Genomic DNA, 19,914 nt, shown 5'->3' on the forward strand with positions numbered 1-19,914 from the left:
AATCATTTCTATACAAGTATGCACTTAGGCAGTAGAATTGGGAAATAAGCTAATTCACTTTATTGCTGAGAGATAAGAAGATTGACACCACTCTCATACATGTTTGTGACATAATCAACAGCAGGCAAGTGGTCAGATTAGCTCAGCACAATGCAGCTAGTCTGACTGACACATGATAACAAAAAAAAAAAAAAAAAAAGAAAAATCACTACTGATATTCTCAAGTCTAAATAATACAAAAAACACAATATTTTCCTCAGACCTTCGTGCAGTCATTGCTTTGGGCTGATTAGGTGTCATGTAAGGAAGCAACTCAGGCTGAATTTATCACTGTTCAAGCACCAGCTTTATTTGTCGAAATAAAAAATTTCTTCAAATATTTTGCGCGGTTCTGTGACCACCTCCTTTTCTACAGCATCAGAGCCCTTCACCCATTTCTCCTCACCTGCCACTTCAGCCCACTGTCCTTCTGCACCTCCAAATGTCCACTCCAACTCCTCCTCCATTTGACCCATGTCTTGGGATTGTGAAGTGATCCTCCACAACGTCACCTCTCTAGTTGTCTCTGGCTGTGTTGTTGGTGGTGTTGTTGTTGTTGTTGTTGGTGGTGTTGTTGTTGTTGTTGTTGGTGGTGGTGGTGTTGTTGTTGGTGGTGGTGGTGTTGTTGTTGATGTTGTTGGTGTCATTGTTGTTGGTGGTGTTGTTGTTGTTGTGGAGGTGGTAGTAGAAATCATGTTCTTCACCAAGGCTGTGCTGGGTTTCACTTTAGTCTTGATAGTCCACGGTCTGCTGCTGATTGTTTTGGTCACTGGAAAGTGTTGATTTTCTCATATTAGAATATATGTTCCAAAATCATAGCATAAATCACTTAAAAAAATCTATAGAAAGATAAACCTGTTGTAAATTATTATTTAGAGTTATGAGTCATCTATGATATGGATGACCAAAACACATAAAACAGTTTAGAAGTTACTGTTTTTTTCATTGCTTGGGTTTCTGACCTCCTACTTTCATAATAAATTTGTTTTATTGTGGAAAATGAAGGAGGCACTGACTCACCTATGGATGCAGTGGAGCTACAGTTGGAGTCACAGCAGGTGCATACCTCATCTGATCCATACAGCTCAACCCACCTGAGGGGGGAAAAAAGAACTGAGCCCCCTCTTCTAACTTATTTCTCAATTTACCACTTCTTTGAAAAAAATGAAAAAAAAAAAAACACAACTAACCTTTCTGCTTCTGTGTCATAGCTGCAGGACTTGGCTGTAGGTGACGGGATGGAACTGCCCACAGACATGGTGCAGTGCACGTAGAGCTGCTACAGGAGATTAAGGTAAAGATTTACTATAAGACAAATGTTTCACAGTGTTTTAGGACTGTGTTTAAACATAAGCAAGATGATTTGTAGCAAGCAAACATTATTTCTACAACATAACAATACAGTTCGTCACAGCATAACTTCAAATGCCTTTGCTCACCTGCCCTGTCATCCCCTTGAACAAGAAGGCATCCACTGAGAATCTTATAGCATTGTTTTTGTATGGGATGAATCTAGAGCGACTTTCCCTGCTTTCAACCATACACCTTTATGAGAAAGAAAGAAAAACAGGCGATAACATTTGCTAATTTACTGTGATGTGAGCGATTACTTTTGAATAGAAATTGAGAGACAATAAATGTCAAGATATTTCAAAGTTCACCCAAAGTTTGACACGACTAGAAACTGAGGTTTGGAAGTGTGAGACTTCTCAGGAGTCACATAACAAGAGTGGATATATAGCCTTTCATCTTGGGACAGGGACGATGTCTCGGCCTGAAAGTACATCGGCTTCCCTAAGACATACTGATCCGATAGAGAAAGCCTTTCCCACTGAGCTGAAACACAGGAGGAAGCAGTCAGGCAACATGCTCAAGGTTCAGACTCATTCATGCAAAGAAATCCAAGTTTTCCTAATAATTTAAATACAAGTACTCAAATTTTAAAACAGTAGTATGTGTGTGTATTCTGTGAGAAAGGGGTGTTTTCTGCAGGTTTTACCATTTCGTGCAGTCAGAATGAATTTTACTCTGTTCGTCATTGGTTTGAAGATCTTGCGCATCCGCATCTTTGGTGTGTAGCCAATTTTGTAGGAGTACTGGTACCTAAGCAGTTAAATACATTTTTCACATTAAAACAGTAAAGTACATGTACATACATGTACAGGAAGCTTTCCTCTGGAGGTCCAGCCTCACCTGTTGTAGTAACAAGCAACAGACAGGGTGAAGGGCACAGCTCGTCTGATTGGCCCTTCAGGTCTTGGTGGGTCATATTTTAGTGTGTTTGAATAGACCACCTGGTTGTTGATCACCTGCAGAGAAATACTCAGCCACATTAATCTTCTTTAGCAGACAGTCATGATAACAGTCCTGTCACCTGCCATTTCACTTGGAGACTGTCTATTATTTGGTATCCTAAAAATAAATGGAGGACATGAACAAATTTTGCCTTTGGAGGAAAAGTCTGTATGATGCATTCACTGGGATCAATAATGGACCGAATTTGATGCCAAACCGTAAAACAGAAATATTTTAGACCAAGCTACCCACAGACCGCCAACCCCACTAAAACAGTTACACACAATATTGTTATAAAATATAATATTCTTGTTAAAGCTCACCGTGCGTTTGGTTCCACACATGCTCAGGTCATATTCAAAATAAAGGTGATCGCTTGTAGATTTACTGGCTTGGCATGTCCCCAGTCTGACCTGAGAGTCTGTTATACCCCCGCCCAGAATGCTTTTCTCCACCTTTACATGCATTTTACTCAGCTTGCAAAAAGTCCTCACGGAACCTTCCGGGACTCTGGGTGGACTGGTGCTGGGCCGCAGAACAGGGAGCAGGACTTCCAGGAGGTGCTCAGGTAAAGGCTCCTGGCCGGTGCCTTTGGCTGGGGAGAAATATTTCTTGTTCACAAGCGGCTGCCTTGACTCCACAAACACGGGGAGGTGGAGGTAGGACGCCGGTGTTTCTCTTCGGGAAACTTTTCTCTTCACCTGGTTTGTTTGATGTGAAGCCTCCAGCCTCAACACAAAAGCCAGTGTAAGATAAACCCTCCACCACATTTTACCTGTATCTTAAAGTCTGGACAGCAATACGAGATCTATCACTGATGTTCGGCTCTAGTTGGAACCACATTAACGCCTGGTCTTCTTCTTCTCCTTCTTTTTTAAGGTTGGTTGGCAACCAGCATTTAGGAGCATTAACACCTGGTGGTGAACCGTGTTGCCAGATTTGACTGACAAAACGTAGCCCAGTCAGAACTTAGAACCCACCTAATCGATGAGAATGAGTCTAATTAAAGCCGTGTCTTTATGTGGTGTGATGTTACCAATTAGGGAAAAACATTTTCCCATCTTACACTGCAAGTAAACAGATCTCTGCTTAGCACAGATTAGTGCATAGTTGGTAAAAGGAACCTGAGTATGTCAGTTCATTAGAGAGCAGAAAGACAAGCTGCACCTCACATGTGTCAAACTACTCCTTCACACTGATTTAATATTTTTCTGTTCACCAAACTGTCCCCACACAGAGAAGACACAGCTCCTCTCATACAACAGCACATGGACGTCTCCTGAAAGTTCATTGGAAACATCCGTTGAAAAAAGTCACACAAAAAATAAACCACCCTTGAACCTCCCTCCCTCTGAGCTTTACACAGCCTTTCTCAGTTCTTTTTCTCGGTTTTGATTCATTTAAATTTTCTTCAGTGACTTGAGGCGCCCTCACCTTTCTCACCCACTGCTCTGCTGGACAGACAGAGCTGCCTGGGCGGACACGTGAGAGGAAATCTGATGCAGTCCAGAGGTGAGGTGGTTGCAAGAGGAACTCAAGGACAGACAAGTTGGTGAAAACCACAAGTGTTTTGTTTTGCACAGGAGCATGAGCGATGACATTATTATGACCCAGAACATGATAAGCAGCTACTCTGGTAATGAATTCAGTGTTTAAGTAGTTTTTCAAGTCCAATACCAAAAATCTGCTGGTTCCAGCTTCTCAGAGGTGACGGTTTGCTGCATTTCCAAGTCTTAAATTATGGCACATTGAATATCTTTGAAATCAGAAAAAGATATTTTAAGATGTCATCTTAGGCTTAAAAAAATCAGATGTGCAGTTCTCACTGTTTTCTAACATACATTTAATCTAATGAGAAAAAATCAGATGAATTATTGCTAAAAGTAATGATGACTTGCAGCCTATAGTTGTAGCTATTTCTGCAAAAGCTGAAGTATTTCTGTTTGCAATAACACTAAGGTTTTGTATATTCCTCCACACAAACACACACACACACAAGCTAATGTTTTGTTCACTCAAACACAGCTGGAAATAGACAACGGAAAAGCAAAGGGCAAAGCAGCTTCAACATTACTAACGTGTTTCTTTTTCACAGGAAGAAAATACTCTGGTAGCTCAGTACTCTTAACATCCTCTGTTTTGTTCTTTCCTTGAACAAGCCAGCTGCCTTTATCTCAAACACAAGGAACCTGTGTTCCACAAGGAACCACCTTTATAATTGAAAGGCAGTTTCCGATCAGTTCTATCCAGGCCTTCTTGGCTTCCTCAGCTGGCTCAGCTGCAGAGACCTGAAGGCTTCTTCTGGTTTCACTTGATATTTTGTCATTTCATTCCAAGAATCTTTACACTCCGATTCTTACAATTGAGTTAGTCTGTTAGCTTCTCAGCAAGTGTCCTGCAGAGAATAGCCCCATTCAGAGTTAGTAGAATCAGTACAGCTTTGGGAGGATGATGCTCTGATTTAGGCTCAAATCTACGTAAAATGGCCCATTTTATTTACAGAATGACAACATCTGCACAAGGTAAAAACAGAGCAGGTTTATTGAGTCATATTTTATTTTTTAATGAGGGATGTTGTTATATGATCTGCTCCCTGTATGACAACAGTGCCAGAGTTTAGTTTTTATTACATCCTATTATTGTTGAACTAATACATTTTGCACAGGGCTGCTCTCTATTTCTCACATGCCTTAAATTAGCAGTATCACCTCTCATTATAAGCATGATTGCTGCAGCTCTAATCAACACAAGGCAAGGGGAGCTGGCTCCTGCACGGCCCCTGCTGGAGGAAAGAAGGCAGTGCACGCCTGTCCACCTGCTGACGCCTCATGCGGATGACACCTGCATCCACCTGAGCTGCTGCTCTCTTGCCCAGCAGGTCGTCCATGAGCTGCAGACAGGTGTGTTGCAGCCTCACCAGCTCATCCTCAGAGGACATAAGACACCGCCTTAGTAGTGCGCTGCCCTACACGACACACAGGAAACACATTTAGCCTGGTTTGGTTTGTTTCAAACTCTCAGCAGTCAGCAAAAATGGGAGGTTAGTGTTAAACCACTGAATGTTTTTTTAACATATGGTGTGAACATCTTCCAGTATATTTGAATATGAAGAGGTTGTGGTATGTTTTATGTTTGTCTTTATTTTCAGACCTGAGGAAGGAAACCTGCTATTGTTTTATATGACATGCTGCCTTTGTCAGATCAACCCTTCTAATTAGGATTAAGGATACACTGACCTCAGGACAGTGTCTGTTTTAGTAGCTCCTAACTGCACTTAAAATGTTTGGAGGCAGTCAAGCGATAACACCCAGTTTTAGTTTTGCTTAAATTGGCCGTGCTGATTGTTGTCTGCAGAGGTGTGAATGCACCTCTCAGAATTCTTTGACTTTACATTTAGCATTTTTTGTCTTTTCATATTTCATAGGGTATGAATAATGACCTTACAAATATATCTGATAATAAATAATGTATTCAAAGCTACAGATTAGTGGTAAATAATTTTTTTTTAAAGTTTGCATGGTTATAAAAGAATAAACTGGGACAGCACTAATAATATTTATAACATTTTAATCAACTGCGTGAAATCTGTAATAGGAAACGTGTTTGCTGATAATGACAAACTCAACTCTGCCACTTCCATCAGCTCTGTGAGGTGTTTTCAGTGTTTCTAATGACTAAGCTGGTGTACAGAGTATATTAACTAATAGAACCAGATATTTTGCTAAGGAGTTGACAGAAACCACAAACAGAGCAAAATGGAAAGTAAACATCTGTGAAATGGCTGGAAACATGACTCCAAATGAATCCTAACACCTGCTGGATGTGTAAAATACTGTTAAAAAAAACTGTTTTCATAACATATTCACCATATCAACTTCCTGGGGTAGTAATGTCAGTCCTACAGCTTGACACCTTCTTGTAGTGCCCCCAAGTGGCCAAAACAATGACTAAACTATTGTAAGAATCTCATAAATTAAAGAATAGAAGGATTAAAAACAAAGCAAATTATACCAGAGGATGATATGTACCAACCAAACAGTGTATACATTACTGATCTACAAGGCATTTACAATTAATTAAAAAAAGAATAAAGTCATTTAGTTACAAATTTATCAAGTATGGAGGAGATGATGGTAGTCACATGTCTATCACCACCATGCATGAGCAGTAAACACCTGAATGAGAAGAGCAGCCTCAGGTAACTGTGTTCCTGGGTGTCTCTGGTAAACTTGCACCAGGGGCCTATTGAGTTTCTCTCTGGCCAATATGTCGCCACTGTACTCTGGACCCTGTTAACACAATAACACAGGGAAAACATCACCTCATACACAGGGTCACTGAATTTCAAATTAAAATCCAGATTCTTTTCCACAAGCCCACCAACCTGTGCTCTGTCGTGGCTATGACGAATACAGTTAACCTCCCTCTGCTTGCGAAACATGGCCTGTCTGGTGGCTGCAGACATCAGAGTCAGGTTTTGCTACAAACAACAGAAATGGAAACTATTATGACAACAAAAAGATTATTTCTATATTGCATATAAAGATGTTAGACACATTGCATTTGTATCTACCTGCAGATCTATTGTCTCAGCAATTTTCTTCACCAGGCTATCGTTGACAGCGCGGCGAGCAGTTTTCTGCCTGGCGATGGCACTGGTTAGTATCTGCCTGATGTTTTCCCTCAGTAGCTGTGACTGGTTGACTGCCAAAGTGGACGACTCTAAAATCTGTTTACACTCTGTAAGAGGACAAACCAAACTGACTCCACAAACCAACTTTTTTTTTCTTTAATTAAAGAATAAAAGCGTGGAGTGTTTCCCTGGATAGGCACTACAGTAAACCTTACTCCTGTTACCATTTACAAAACTAATTCTAACCTTGTGGTACACAGTGGGTCATAAAGCCAGGAGGGTCAGGTGTGTCAGATATAAGCAGGTGCAGTATGTTGTTAATAATGAGAGTATAGTTACTGTATGCAAATGATGAGAAGTCCAGAGCTGATAAACTCACTGACTTTTCAGACTCTGTGGTCTGTGGACTGAGCAGCTGATGAAGTTTGTGAAATGAAGTGATGCTATAAAAACTCATCCAGCTTAAAGTTTCCACTGTCCAAAATGTCATTAACATGGATCACAGTTAATGTGAACAGTTCAGCCTATGAACACTGTAGAAGATTTGTCTGTTCAGTCCTGACCTCTGCACATACTGATGTTTTCATATTAGATCTACTATATTTGACGTAACACCTCAGATTTTGTAGTTAATGTTATTTGTACTTTTTGAAAAGGGTTATAAAACCACAATTTTAAACAACAAAGACTTGACTGGGCTCTATTTAAACAAATCTGTGGTTTGAAGTCTAGATTTTCATTTAAAATGTGTAAAATGCTCTTTTAAAATTCTTGAAAGCAGTTTTTCCTGCCTGCGGCAACTAATACACTGTACCTGGGGTAAAGGGGCTGACGGGATCCGTTTTAGTCTGAGCTGTGCCGTGTCCTCCAGCAGAGCCACTGTGAGGCAGCAGCTCCAGGACACGAGCCCTCTCACTGGCACAGTCCCGCAGCTGTTTGCTGCTCTGACCCAGGGCCTGGAAGAGAAGGTGGATTCACAGGCTGCATGTGTCTGATAATTGCGATAAAATGGTAGGATTCTAATGAGGCCCATGTGAAATCTGTAGGCAAGCTGATTTTTAATCATTTTATTGAAACGTCTTTCTATATTCCAGGTGGCTCAAATAATAGAATATTTATTTTAACTGCAGTGGTTTCTCAATTAAGATAAATTTTTCTTATTTTATGGCAATGGTAAAAGAAATACTCATCTTTATTTAAGTATAATTTTGAACATATCGCATACATGAAAAAAGTATTTCCATACTATGGTATTGCTAATTTTACTATACAATACTGTTAGTTATTTAGTAAAACTATCTCTATCAAAATATACTTATGAATGATATTTTCTCTCAGTGAATTGTACTTCTAAATGTGTCAATGTTAATGTAGCAATATTTTAATGTACTTTATATACTGCTGGGTATTCTAGTGTATAATAATATTAATAATAATAATGATCTGTTAATGAAACAGAGACAGTTTTCACTGTGGAAGAAACTTTAACAGAAACTGAATCAACAGTATATAGAGTGTAAATCACCTGTAGCTGGATCAGTGTGTTCCTCAGTGCTCCTTCCAGATCCTGTTTCAACTCAGTCAGCTCTCTTCTCTCACATGACAGCAAATAATCAGCACCATCCCTCTCCTGCAACGCAGCACACCCGTCAGTGAACACATCTCCCCTCCTGAGAAATGAAGCTGACAATACTGAACTTAGTGGCTTCACTCTTAGTCAGTTGTATCACATCACGTCAGCTTATTCCTCTGCACCTTAGAGTTCATTTGTCATCTATTAACTATTTAAAACACGTCACTCTTACACAGTCAGAATACTGAATATTACCATCGCCATATTTTATAGCACACACAAAAGTGGATATGATACTCTGATTGTTTATCATATGCATCACTATGTGGTTGAATCTGATAACAGCCAAGTTATCAGCTGTGTAAACTTACTGTCTCAGCAGTGGAAGGCCTCCTGGTCCTTCCCTCTGAGCTCCTACTGTTGATGTTCAGATCAGTCCTGATGCTGTGCAGCATCTTCTCCAAGTGACCCCTCTCCCTCTGCAGCTTGATGCCCTCCTGGGTCACCCTGCCGGCCAGCCTGCGCAGCTGGCCCTCCACCTCCCGCACCCTGCGCATGTACTCACCAGCTACAGCAACACTGGCACCGGCACAGCGCTCGCGCAGACTGGTGGGTGGAAACGGGGCCACAGGCGTCCTCTGGGAGCCACTGTGGAACTTAAATGCAAAGGTAAATTACAATTTTCAGATGGAGGCACACTAGATCTAATACAGTTTTGAGGTACTTCAGGTATTTTATAATTTATGCAATTTTATATCCTACTCCTCCTCTACTTTAGCTTTAGTTAAGTTTCTTCACAGATTGAGATTTTTATTACAAATTGCTATGAAAATGATTAATAAGATATAAAAGATATTAGTTATAAATGTCCCATGTTGAAATTAAAAAAAAATAGTAAACAGACTTAATTGTTGCAGAAAAAAATCTACTGTACTCTTTAATTTAAAGTAGTACTTTTATTAAAGGATATGAATACTTCTTCCAGTACTTTATTTTATCATTTTGCCTGTCTAAAAGTAAAAGCTGGAACATGAACCTCATTTTAATTTCTCAGGAACTTCGATCTTAACTATTAAAGGGCAGATGTTGCTTTTTTCTTTAGACTGGATTCTGGTGGAGCCTGAACCAACCACTGTCTCTGTCATCACGTTACTATGACCCTGTGTGCACATATAAGAAATCACAGCGAGCTTCCTTCTAAAGACCATTAGTGACCCAAAGAGACGGAAAAAAAAAAAAATTAACTCATTGTTCAATCAACTTAATGATTGTGATGACTGTGACAGATTTTACCTGTCAGATTTTATCAGCCTGACCAAACATTACCGCATTATCAGCCTGTTTGCTGACTCACCAGCCCTTCTGTAGTTTGGGGCCTTGATGTCTTATCTTTGCATATGCAGTCACGACTCTCTGCGCACTCCTCCTCTCCCTCCTTATCTTCGGTTGTTCCCGCTGTGCGCGCTGGGGTGAAGCCGCGGCCGGCGCTGCAGCTCCGGGGCCGGCTGTAGGTCCCGGACCGCCCGGCCCGAGTCTGCCGCACCAGGCGCTCCGCTCGCTGAATGTTGCGGACCGTCCCATCGCGCCAAGACTGCGCTCCGATGGTGATGGAGCCGAGGGGAACCGACTGGACCTGCATTTCCTCACATGCACTGTCCTCTAAACGTGTCCCCTTATGACCTGCCACGTCGCTGAATGTGTTAAGTCCGTCCAAGGAGTTTTATTTGCTCAGTGTGAAGCATCCAGGGTGAAAAGTTTTCGTTAAGTCCTGTTGGTATCAGCTCCATAGCAACAGTAATTAGAAACTCAGAGCTGTTTGGCGATTGGACCGTGGAGATAGAGGGGTGCTGTCATTCAATACTTCTTTACATTCATTATTTTCCACATAAACACTAACATTTGTGTCTCTTCCTACTCATTTTCTGTCTCGTTGTGGCTTTTTGTGTTTCTACTTTTTGCCCTGACTCTCAGGGGCCTGTACTTTGGTAAGACATCCCTTGGTACATGCCTTTGTATATAATAGATTTAGCACCATGTTCCCTAATTCAGGCTTTTCTTCCTCAACAATGGCAGCAGTGGCTACTGGGTATTGTGGTTGGAGTCCCAGCTGCATGCTAAACACACCAAAAAACTACATTTGTCCACAGAAACAAAGGTAAAATAATCAGAAGTGGTGGGCGTAGCATGAGCCTATATAGCCTAAACGTCATGCATTATCCTTCAATCATGTGTTTCTCTGTTGTATTTCATCACCAAGGACAGAAGATGGTTAAGAAATACAGTGTCTGTAGCCATATGCTGTTTGGACCAGAGTGTTTAATTCTCTTGAGCTAGAAGAAAAACACCAGTAAATAAGCCTGACTAACAGTACAAGACATGTAAATGGAAAAAATAATTGAGAATAGTTTAAAAATACAATGAAAAGAATGAGACATACTTAAAAAGCAAAAATGAAGATGATTAAAAATATTATTTTGGTCATTTTACCCTTCAATGAGTGCATCGTAAACACAAAAATGGCAGATTTGTACTAAGAAAGTAAAAAAAGATAAACACACCAATGCAAAGAGCTTGAGAAAATAAAGGGGACACAAATTTAAATTAATATCATACCTGCTCCTATCCCAAGGGACATAAATCAGTGTTAACATCCTCATACACTCACAAATCTTTGGATCAGCAACAATCTCACTGCATGAAATGAAACCTAATCCCTGGCTAGACCCACAGCATTCATAAATTAACATAATTGGATTCTTAAATTAAGTACTAAGTATCCAGCTATAAATATCTAGACCTGAAATCTCTCCATTCCACCTGAAACCAGTTATTCATTTCCAGAGAGAGACACAGCAATTGTGGAAAATGAAACTTTGTTTCAGCCCATGCCACAACAAGGCAGGTCAGCAAATGCAAACCTCATAAAACATGGAAAGATAAATATCAATAGAGTTAATGTACATCATGATAAATATGTTGTGGCGGCACAATGGTGGTGCAGAAAAGTGTAAACGGTTTCTTTAATTTTTGTGCAGTTAGTCTCTTGTCAGCTCAGTATGTGCTTTCGTCCATCACAGTGTGTGTTTGACGGCTGTCACGGGTTCACGTTTGTTCGACAGGTTGTGCTGCATCTCTCTGAACAGATGGTCCCGCTCCTCGGCGTCCACCAAGATTTGCTACATTGAGGGAAAATAAAGATCCGAGTCAGTCTCCATCTGGCTCCCACCTAGTAAGATCACTGCTGTGTCGTCTGCATAAAACTAACCAGGGAGTAAATTCAAACATGTTCAGTTGCCATGTTATTAATATAACTCTGTGTTTGTCCAAAAGGAGCTCCTGACTTCTCTTCTTCCTTGTTGGTTAGAAATAGATTACGTAGTTTACTACTTTAGTCTCCTACATGTTTTAAAATTTATCTTGTGGCTTCATTGCGTTGCTGTTTTCTACAACTGTGAGTCCCTCTGAATATCTGAAATGTTTGCTGTTATACTGTGTTTACGTGCTCCTGCTTCTCCTTCTCTTTTGTTATCTTCACACAGTAATTCCTTTTAGCAACACTTAGGCATTTATCATTATAACATCTGCATAGAGACAGAGCACTCAGACAGGACCAGTCAGTGTGTGGTATGTGGAAGACAAAAGTGTCACACCGTGAACAACAATATTAACGTCATCAACTTCATCAATCATCTCATGAAGCATCCAGCCATTTATGATGAATAAAGATGGACCAAGCCAAACTTGCATGACAACATTTGTACCGACACGTTCCTGGATGCGTGACAAACATCAGACTGAGCTATTCTCTGCCTCCACAACAAAACTATCCATGTTACTTTCACTTTGTCCATGTTCAAACCAGTTTACACCAGGATTTTATCACTTCTTGTGTTAAGTGTTTGTATTTTGAATCAATACAGGTCAACTGTAAAAAAGTCTGCCTTTTGTGGAGGAGGACGTATATTTTTTTTTCATAACTGTATTTGGTCATTATTTTAAGAGACTGGCCTAATAAATGCCCATCACTTTTTTCTCCAGTGAATCTTGTTTTGTCTGACAGACAGTCAAAAAAGTTCAGTTTACAGTGGCAGACATTTCAGATGATTGAACCATCAATAATATGTTTGAAAAATTACTCAAATGTTCGGCCACCAAATGCTGCTGAGAGAGGATGGCAGATAGAAAGAAACATAACCTTATATTTTCAGTGTTTCATGGCAGCTACTTCCTAAATCTCAAAAAGATAAATAACCATGATGCACCATGTACTTTACCTCTATGAGTCTGTCTCTCTTGTCCAGGCGCTCCTTCAGCTTCCTCTCCTCCCTCTCTCTGTCGTCTCTGAGGTTCTGCCAGGCTCTCTCAGTCTCCTTCTTCTCATCTTCTTTCTGCCTCAGCTCCTGCCGTGCATTTCTGAGCTGAGCTGTCAGAGAAGACACCGTCTGACTGTGACTCTCCTGCTGATTCTGGTGGAAATCAAAAGAAATAGTTAGAAAGGCTGGGCTTTGTTTTTAAATACCTCAAAATTTCTGCTTGTGTCATGCAGCTTTTTGTTTTACAGTTTTCTTTGCATAAAACTTTACAGTCCTCTCCTCCTACTAATATCTCACCTGCACTGTGTCCTGGTACTCCTGCAGGGCTGAGGTGAGTTCAGTGACCTTCTGGCAGAAGATGGCGCCATTTTCCTCTACGTGTTTCAACACAGCTGCTCGCTCATCTGATGCCTGTTAGATGATTCATTTCTATTAGGTCTGTGGCTAAAATACAGAACTCCACCACAGTGTACAGCAGCTAGCACCCTAACATTACATAACAAAAGTCTTCTTGCTGTATACTGCTGCAACACCCTCTACCAATATTGTAGGAGAGCTAAGTGGAGCCTGAGAGTAAAAATTAAGAGCAAAACAAAATACCTGGGAGCTCTCCAGCTGCTCTTTGAGGCAGATGATCACACCTTCTTTCTCCTTCAGGACAGTAGCAAGAGCCTGCTCTCTTTGTCTCCATACTTCCCTCTCTTTCTCCACCATCTTCAGCAATTGCTCCTTCTCCCCCAGAGCTACTCGTAGGTCCTGGAGCAAGCCCAAAATGCAGGTCTATCTTAATTTAACTTTAAGGGAGTGAAGTTTGCCATTGGACAAAGTGCAAATGTACATGGTGTCTGAATGCAGTAGGAACCTGGGTGTGGTTTGAACCACAGTGCATGCACATACATCCCGGTTTACAAGGTGTGTGTTCTTACACTGATAATATCCTGGTTGCGCTGCAGCACCGTGTGAAGTGTGTCCAGGTCTCTCTCTCTGTCTCTTCCTGCCTTTCTCAGTGCCTCAATCTCATTCTCCATGGCCTTCTCTCTCGCAGACATTTTGGACATCAAAGTCTCCAGTGCACCCTGCCACAGAACATGTTACATCTTCATATGATACATTCAAATAATACTTAATTACTACTCTATGAGCAAAGATTTCTTTCAAATGAATATCTTTAATTAGGCCTGTAGGCCTGAGGCAAAAAACAAATCATCCAGTGTGACACCTGCACTGCTAACACAAATAGCTTTCAAGGACTGGAGGAGTCTGGTGCCTATCAGCAAAGGTCCGTCTATCTGTCTGAGCTGATAACTGCTATGCTTTGGTGATTATGCTTCACCATATGCAGACCCAGGAGCAGCAGTCACTTAATGTCATAGATATGGACCATGTCAGCTCTAACCTTGTTGTCAGAGGTAATTTCCTTCAGATTCTCTGTCAGTTTGTTGGCCAATTCATTCCCTGCTCCCTTCTCCACACACAGTCTCCTGATCAGGCCCATACACTCCTGGAAGACATGAAAAATAGCAAACACACTCATTTAACAGAGGCTAGACCCAAGCTGATATGCATGCAAATGAAAACCATTGCAAACATCAGTGTTAGAAATAGAGAGCGCCATCAAACATGTAGCCACATTCATTACTTATCTGCTCATCCTAAAACTGAAATCTGTTAAAACTTGTTCAAATCAAAAGACTCACTGCACAAGTTCAGAAATGGCCGAGTTCATTATCTAAGGATCTAGTTTTCATTTTCTTTTGGCTATCTACTGGATAGGATGGATGCCGCTCATATGAGGTTTGCAGAATAAGCATGGCACCCAGCAGCGAGTTAGCAGTGCAGAAAGACTACAAACGAAGGGAAGTGGTTGGCTGGTTCTGTGCAAATGTTAAAAAAATAGTCATATTGTGTTACCTTTGGACAGAGTCAGGCTACCTCTCTCTCTCTGTTTATGCTCAGACATACTGACAAACTATTGCCACTGCACAACATTAGCAGTGCAGCGGACCAGTAAAATTCCTGCTATAACCCTCCATATAACAAGCAACAAAAAATACAAGGATTCATGATAAAAGCTTAAGAAGATATAGTTCAGTGTGGGAAAACAAACAAAGCGCATGCAGATTTTGCACTGTCACTTTAAGTGACCTGAAAAACAAAATAACATTCCAGACAGCTTTGACCCAGAGCCAGAGCAGCAGCAGAACCAAAGCAGTGTGCATGACCGAGTCCTGTCTCCCTTCATCACCTCACCCACCTGGATCAGACGCTCCCGGCTGTGCAGGGAGTGACTGAGGCTCTGCAGTAGGGTGCTGCCATCTTCCTCCTGGACCAACTGCAGGAAAGAGCAGAACACTGACATTGGTTTCTTCAAAAAGTCATACCAGTTGTTTAAACTCTGGACTTAATAAAACATAGCAAAACATACTTCAGATTCCAAGACCTGGGCTTTATCGCAGGGGTCTCAAACTCCAGTCCTCAAGGGTGACTGTCCTGCTTCTTTTCTAACTAGCTCTGCCCTCACAGCTTCTGATTGGCTGAACACACCTGATCCAAGTAATCAGCAGTGAGTAGGACAGGGACAGTTGGAAAACAAGCAGGACAGTCGCCCTCGAGGACTGGAGTTTTGTGACCCTTGCGTTAGGACTACAGTTAGTATTGTCATTACTAATTAATCAATCATTTAATCTTTAAGCCTTACCACCAATATTATTATTATTGGGGAATATTGCCCTAACTGGCAATTAATTAATTCATTCATTCATTAATTAGTCAATCAATGCAGATAAATTAACTTATAGAAAACATGAGGTCTGATCTCAGTTCTTTTTTCAAAGCATTTATCGGCCAAAAAAATAGAAAAAAAAAAAAAAAACACACGCACACAAAAAACAAAGATCTTCCTCAGGAGATAGAGACCAGAAATACAGTCTGGTAATGATTTCTTCTCTCGTACGACTGCTGAGCTCGGGGCAAACTCCACTGGTCAGGGAAGATTCCACAGAGATACAGGGTGTGTGTGTGCGTGAGTGTGTGCATTTGCAGCTGTAAATGAGGAAATGTAGGCGCACCCAGCCACAGACACGAAGTACTGAACAGCCGTCCTCTATTCTTCTCATGACACTATATTTGTCCTCAGTCAACATTTACAAAGCTGCTTGGACATGTGCTGCTCTGTGTAATAAACCTGTTTTTCTTGTGTAATAAAGGTTATATGCACTCGCCTCTTATGACAGCCGGTACACACAACACACACAACGTGCATCAACAACTGTTACATAACCACTTCACTACTCTTTCAATTCAATCTCCAATTATAATGATTCTATTTTTAGATGATCACGTTTATACATTTATGTTATGTTTTTATTTACATGTTCATAAGTTTCAAATGTACATTTTTCATATGTACAGAATCAGTAACTAATATTGTTCATATTTTTATCCTGCATGAATAAGTCATTAAAATAACCACATTAAACTTCATGAAGAATACTTTGATATTTTTGGAAATGAACTTTTTCAGTTTCATGCCATGCAGAGACCTGTTTTCAAAGGCAACTTGTCTGTTGAGTATCTTTTTAATTGCTTTGTTTATAAATTACCCAAAATTTGTAAAAATGGTGACACTTCAAAAGTTTTGTTTTATCAGAAATTACCAAAATATCAGACTTTAACCTCAAACTAAGACTGAGTGTGTGGAAAAAAAGAGAATGAATACTTACAGGTGCCCAGTCTTCTGATCCATTCACTTCACTTGGTTTGCTCCTCCCCTGTTTCAGCTCGGTCTCTAGGGTCCTGATGCGGGACTGAGCTTTGTCCAGCTGTCCTCGCAGGTGCCTGACAGCGTTGTGAACCCTGCCAGTTGTGCTCTGAAACGAGAAAATATTTCACAGTACACATGAGTTGTGGAATTATTTAGTGCACATAAGTGAAAGACGTTCTCATCTTGTTGGACTGCTGGACTGGCCTCAGTTGCAGTTCACTGTGTCAATATTTACAAATACTAGCACACACAGTTCTTCTATCTACATTTCAATTATCAGTGGCATGCTCATCTACAGCAGGAATGAAAACACTCACTTCTCGATGAAGGGGCATGAACTCGTCCCTTAGATCTGTTAGGACATCTCTGTTCTCTTCACCCATTTCATCTGCTCCATTTTCCACATCCTCAAAGTTCAGCACCCTGTTCACTGTGGGTGACACAGTCTTTCCTGGGTACTTCTTGTCTTTGTAGCCCAGAACTGGGATCCTACTCCCTGATGGAGAACTGACAGGCTTCCCTTCAATAGTTCTCAGCTCCTTCAGCATAAAGCTGACAGACGGATCACCCGGTGTGTCAAATGGGTCATTTCCATCAACAGAATCCAGAGACTGGACAGACTCAGTGCGGGAAGATGTTTGTAAGGACAGACTAGACCCTGCCAGTGAAGCTGGACTCGATCTGCTGGATGGCACCTTCTGCCAGTGGAGGGGCATGCTCTGGGATTTTTCCCGTGACAATGGCGATGGGGAGAAGGGATGGAAATGTAAGTGGCGAGGAACACCACAGACAGACTCATAATCTGAGTCAGACACCCGTAGGGCATCACAGCCTTCACAGCCTTTGCCCTTCCTACATCTTTTACCTGTTTTTATAAAATACGGACACGTGTCCCACTTCTCAGACCAGCACTCAAACTCTGAGAGCGCCATATTCTCTTTAAGCATCTCCCTGTAGCCCTCCTTCTCTGCCTCTCCATCATCCTCACTGGCACTGCCCCTGCTCTGGATGTCCCTTGGGTGTCTCTGGTGGTAGTTTTGGCGCACCCATTGTCTGATCTTGTCCCTCTCCTGTGTCAGCTTCTGAAGCCTCTCGAATGAAAGCACCTTCACTCTGGCTATCACTGAATCAAACTTGAACACCCGCTCGAGGGCGCAGACACATTTGCCACACACAAACTCCCCCTGTCCATTGCCCCGAGTTACAGACTGGCTCACAATGTGGGTCAACACAGAGAGCAGATCCACTGCTTTGGATGAGGAGCTCAGAGATAACTGGGACTTGGAGAGCGATGCTGAGGAGCCCAGAGATATTGTGCTGCCTGCAAAGAGTAAAAATGTTTGCTTTAGACCCTTCAACAGGCATGCAGTATGTGACCTAAATCTTTATTCCTAGACTCACCCCAGGGACTGCTCTGTGTGGACTGGGACAGATTTACACCTGTCATCAACTGTGTTGGAGTCTGAGACTGACCAGTCTTCTTATTTTGGCCCCCAAACAGCCAACGCCTCTGGTTTCCCTGGAGAGCTCCACCACATATTCGGCACAAGTCATTTTTACCTTTGGAGGCCATCATGAACAGAGAGCCAATACTATCCCCACTGTTGTCTGGTTGATATGGTGCAAAGTATCTGTGAACAAAATAAATGTTAAGTGCTGTGCTTTCCTTTTTCTTTCAAATATTTCTCAAGACATCAAGAAAAACATATTCTTTAATCTCCCTTTTCACACTAATCATCGAATGACCCCTACAGATTTATCTTCTGACCCCTGTGGTGTGTCACAGCCCGCAGTCTGAGTCACAGTATTGATTATATCTTGAACTTTAGCTGACTTTTGCTTTTTAAACATGATAAACAGGTTAAAGGAAGTCTGACTGTGCCAGGTGGACATATTAAATATCTCTCTGGTGCTTTGGCCTGTGTCTGTTTTGTTCCATCTGTGCCCTGCATGGATGTGGAGGCCGGTTTGTGCAGCTCACAGCTGCTGGCTGTTTACAGTAGCTTCCCACAGGGCGGGACACGTCGACCTTGAGCCACGCTGACAGTAGATTTAGTCAGACTGTGGCTGTGGATGAATTCAACTTTTCTCCTCAACATTCAGTCTCTCCATGAGCGTTTCTCACCTCAGGACGTCGCATTTGTAAAAGAAAAGTAAATATAAAACACCCTAGAATGTTTTAACTGTGACAACATAACAGGATTTTAGCACATTTAACATGGAGCCACAAGCTTCATTCATAGACACATTGGTTCAGTGTTATTTTAAGCAGCTGAGGTGCCGCGATTCAACGTGACAACAGCGACCAGCCTGTGGATCAACGTGAACACACAAGCAGCCTGCATGCCAAGTATTTCCAGGCGCTGTCTTACCTTGGAAGTCGTGCGGGAGTCACGCACTGAACATGAGAAAAGTTAAAGTCCGACAGCCCAGGGAGAAGTCGTCATCGTCGGTTTCATAAAGGACTCTCAAAAAAAAAGTCAGAAAAATACGAGGTTCCGTTTAAAAAAAACAAAACGAAGTTCCTACAGAGAAATCTCCACCGGGAACTGAAGTGCAGCGACGTTGCAACACCGGAGAGGAAGAAGAGAGGTGGGTGTCACCTTGCTTACGTCATCGGTCATACCTGTTTAGTGTCGCGCGAACGGAGGGAGGAAGTCTGCAAACCTGATGCACAGTCCGTCCAGTGGTGGAGCCACACAGTCTCTGTGCACCCTGCTCAGTAACTGCTTCAGAAACAATAAACATATTTCTACTATTTAAATAAAATCAGCACCAACAAAGTGTCTCATCCCAAGAATTATTATTTTATAACTTTTACAGATTGTAAAACCTTAACTGAGTGGATTTATTTAACTAGGGCAGTAAACCTTTACCTAATTGAAGTTAAATAACTTCAGGTAAGAAGACTTTTTGTAACAGAACAACAAACAACAGGAGAGAGGGAACATGGTCATATAACAACAAACAAACAGGCAGAGCAAGACCTCAAGCCCAAAGAAAAAACACAGGAACATGGAAGCAGGTGGAAACCACAGGTTTAATACTGAGAGGATCACAAGGTGTGAGAGTGGGCGTGGAAAATCAGAGGTTACAGCAAGGCAGGTGTAAACAAGGAAACAGGGACTAAAGGAGAAGACTGGGGCCCTCTGATGGAGGGAAGGGGAAAGGCAGGACAGAAGCAGCCAAAACTGTCTGACTTTCTCTTTAGGCATTGTCCTGTTGAATATAATGCTTTAATATAATAACATAATATCATGCATTAATACTTATTCTGCATCCTGTTTCAATTATTTTC

General features: G+C 41.5%; 3 protein-coding genes across 4 annotated transcripts; all 3 read right to left on the minus strand.

Moving 5' to 3' along the window:
• Nucleotides 1-347: 347 nt before the first annotated feature.
• On the minus strand, nucleotides 348-3,392 carry zp3d.2 (zona pellucida glycoprotein 3d tandem duplicate 2). The gene is made up of 9 exons (XM_033325584.1): nucleotides 2,658-3,392; nucleotides 2,233-2,348; nucleotides 2,039-2,142; nucleotides 1,701-1,875; nucleotides 1,479-1,584; nucleotides 1,230-1,315; nucleotides 1,060-1,133; nucleotides 744-808; nucleotides 348-569 (listed from the first exon to the last, which is right to left on the minus strand). The coding sequence occupies exons 1-9, from the start codon at nucleotides 3,102-3,104 to the stop codon at nucleotides 348-350; spliced, it is 1,395 nt and encodes a 464-aa protein (XP_033181475.1). The 5' UTR covers nucleotides 3,105-3,392.
• A 1,306-nt stretch (nucleotides 3,393-4,698) lies between these two features.
• On the minus strand, nucleotides 4,699-10,311 carry tektl1 (tektin like 1). The gene is made up of 8 exons (XM_026316547.2): nucleotides 9,895-10,311; nucleotides 8,912-9,196; nucleotides 8,493-8,597; nucleotides 7,782-7,923; nucleotides 6,908-7,074; nucleotides 6,719-6,814; nucleotides 6,510-6,623; nucleotides 4,699-5,299 (listed from the first exon to the last, which is right to left on the minus strand). Exons 1-8 carry the CDS (start codon nucleotides 10,177-10,179, stop codon nucleotides 5,072-5,074), a joined length of 1,422 nt encoding a protein of 473 aa, XP_026172332.1. The 5' UTR covers nucleotides 10,180-10,311; the 3' UTR covers nucleotides 4,699-5,071.
• A 597-nt stretch (nucleotides 10,312-10,908) lies between these two features.
• Nucleotides 10,909-19,188, minus strand: LOC113136409 (uncharacterized). 2 transcript variants are annotated; one of them, XM_026317224.1, is made up of 11 exons: nucleotides 18,989-19,188; nucleotides 18,018-18,247; nucleotides 16,934-17,937; nucleotides 16,576-16,722; nucleotides 15,108-15,185; nucleotides 14,250-14,354; nucleotides 13,780-13,929; nucleotides 13,454-13,609; nucleotides 13,151-13,264; nucleotides 12,815-13,006; nucleotides 10,909-11,716 (listed from the first exon to the last, which is right to left on the minus strand). In XM_026317224.1, the coding sequence occupies exons 2-11, from the start codon at nucleotides 18,190-18,192 to the stop codon at nucleotides 11,612-11,614; spliced, it is 2,226 nt and encodes a 741-aa protein (XP_026173009.1). In that variant the 5' UTR covers nucleotides 18,193-18,247; nucleotides 18,989-19,188; the 3' UTR covers nucleotides 10,909-11,611. The 2 variants fall into 2 exon arrangements, with proteins under 2 accessions (XP_026173009.1, XP_026173010.1); XM_026317225.1 differs by lacking the exon at nucleotides 18,989-19,188 and having other exon boundaries at nucleotides 18,018-18,699.
• Nucleotides 19,189-19,914: the final 726 nt, after the last annotated feature.

Source organism: Mastacembelus armatus, chromosome 16, assembly GCF_900324485.2.
Source record: "Mastacembelus armatus chromosome 16, fMasArm1.2, whole genome shotgun sequence".
In the NCBI taxonomy this organism is placed as follows: domain Eukaryota; kingdom Metazoa; phylum Chordata; class Actinopteri; order Synbranchiformes; family Mastacembelidae; genus Mastacembelus; species Mastacembelus armatus.

What these genes read in the sequence shown, in the direction of transcription:
- zp3d.2 (XM_033325584.1), bottom strand. Translation starts at nt 3,104, where the DNA reads ATGTGGTGGAGGGTTTATCTTACACTGGCTTTTGTGTTGAGGCTGGAG. An exon ending in CTAGTCGTGTCAAACTTTGG is followed by an intron (nt 1,585 to 1,700) that starts GTGAACTTTGAA and finishes TTTCTCATAAAG; the next exon opens with GTGTATGGTTGAAAGCAGGG. An exon ending in TCAAGGGGATGACAGGGCAG is followed by an intron (nt 1,316 to 1,478) that starts GTGAGCAAAGGC and finishes CTCCTGTAGCAG; the next exon opens with CTCTACGTGCACTGCACCAT.
- tektl1 (XM_026316547.2), bottom strand. Translation starts at nt 10,179, where the DNA reads ATGCAGGTCCAGTCGGTTCCCCTCGGCTCCATCACCATCGGAGCGCAG. An exon ending in ACACACTGATCCAGCTACAG is followed by an intron (nt 7,924 to 8,492) that starts GTGATTTACACT and finishes CTTCTCTTCCAG; the next exon opens with GCCCTGGGTCAGAGCAGCAA. An exon ending in AGGCTGCTCTTCTCATTCAG is followed by an intron (nt 5,300 to 6,509) that starts GTGTTTACTGCT and finishes TGTGTCGTGTAG; the next exon opens with GGCAGCGCACTACTAAGGCG.
- LOC113136409 (XM_026317224.1), bottom strand. Translation starts at nt 18,192, where the DNA reads ATGATGGCCTCCAAAGGTAAAAATGACTTGTGCCGAATATGTGGTGGA. An exon ending in GATCAGAAGACTGGGCACCT is followed by an intron (nt 15,186 to 16,575) that starts GTAAGTATTCAT and finishes TCTTTCCTGCAG; the next exon opens with TTGGTCCAGGAGGAAGATGG. An exon ending in GCAACCAGGATATTATCAGT is followed by an intron (nt 13,610 to 13,779) that starts GTAAGAACACAC and finishes GGCTTGCTCCAG; the next exon opens with GACCTACGAGTAGCTCTGGG.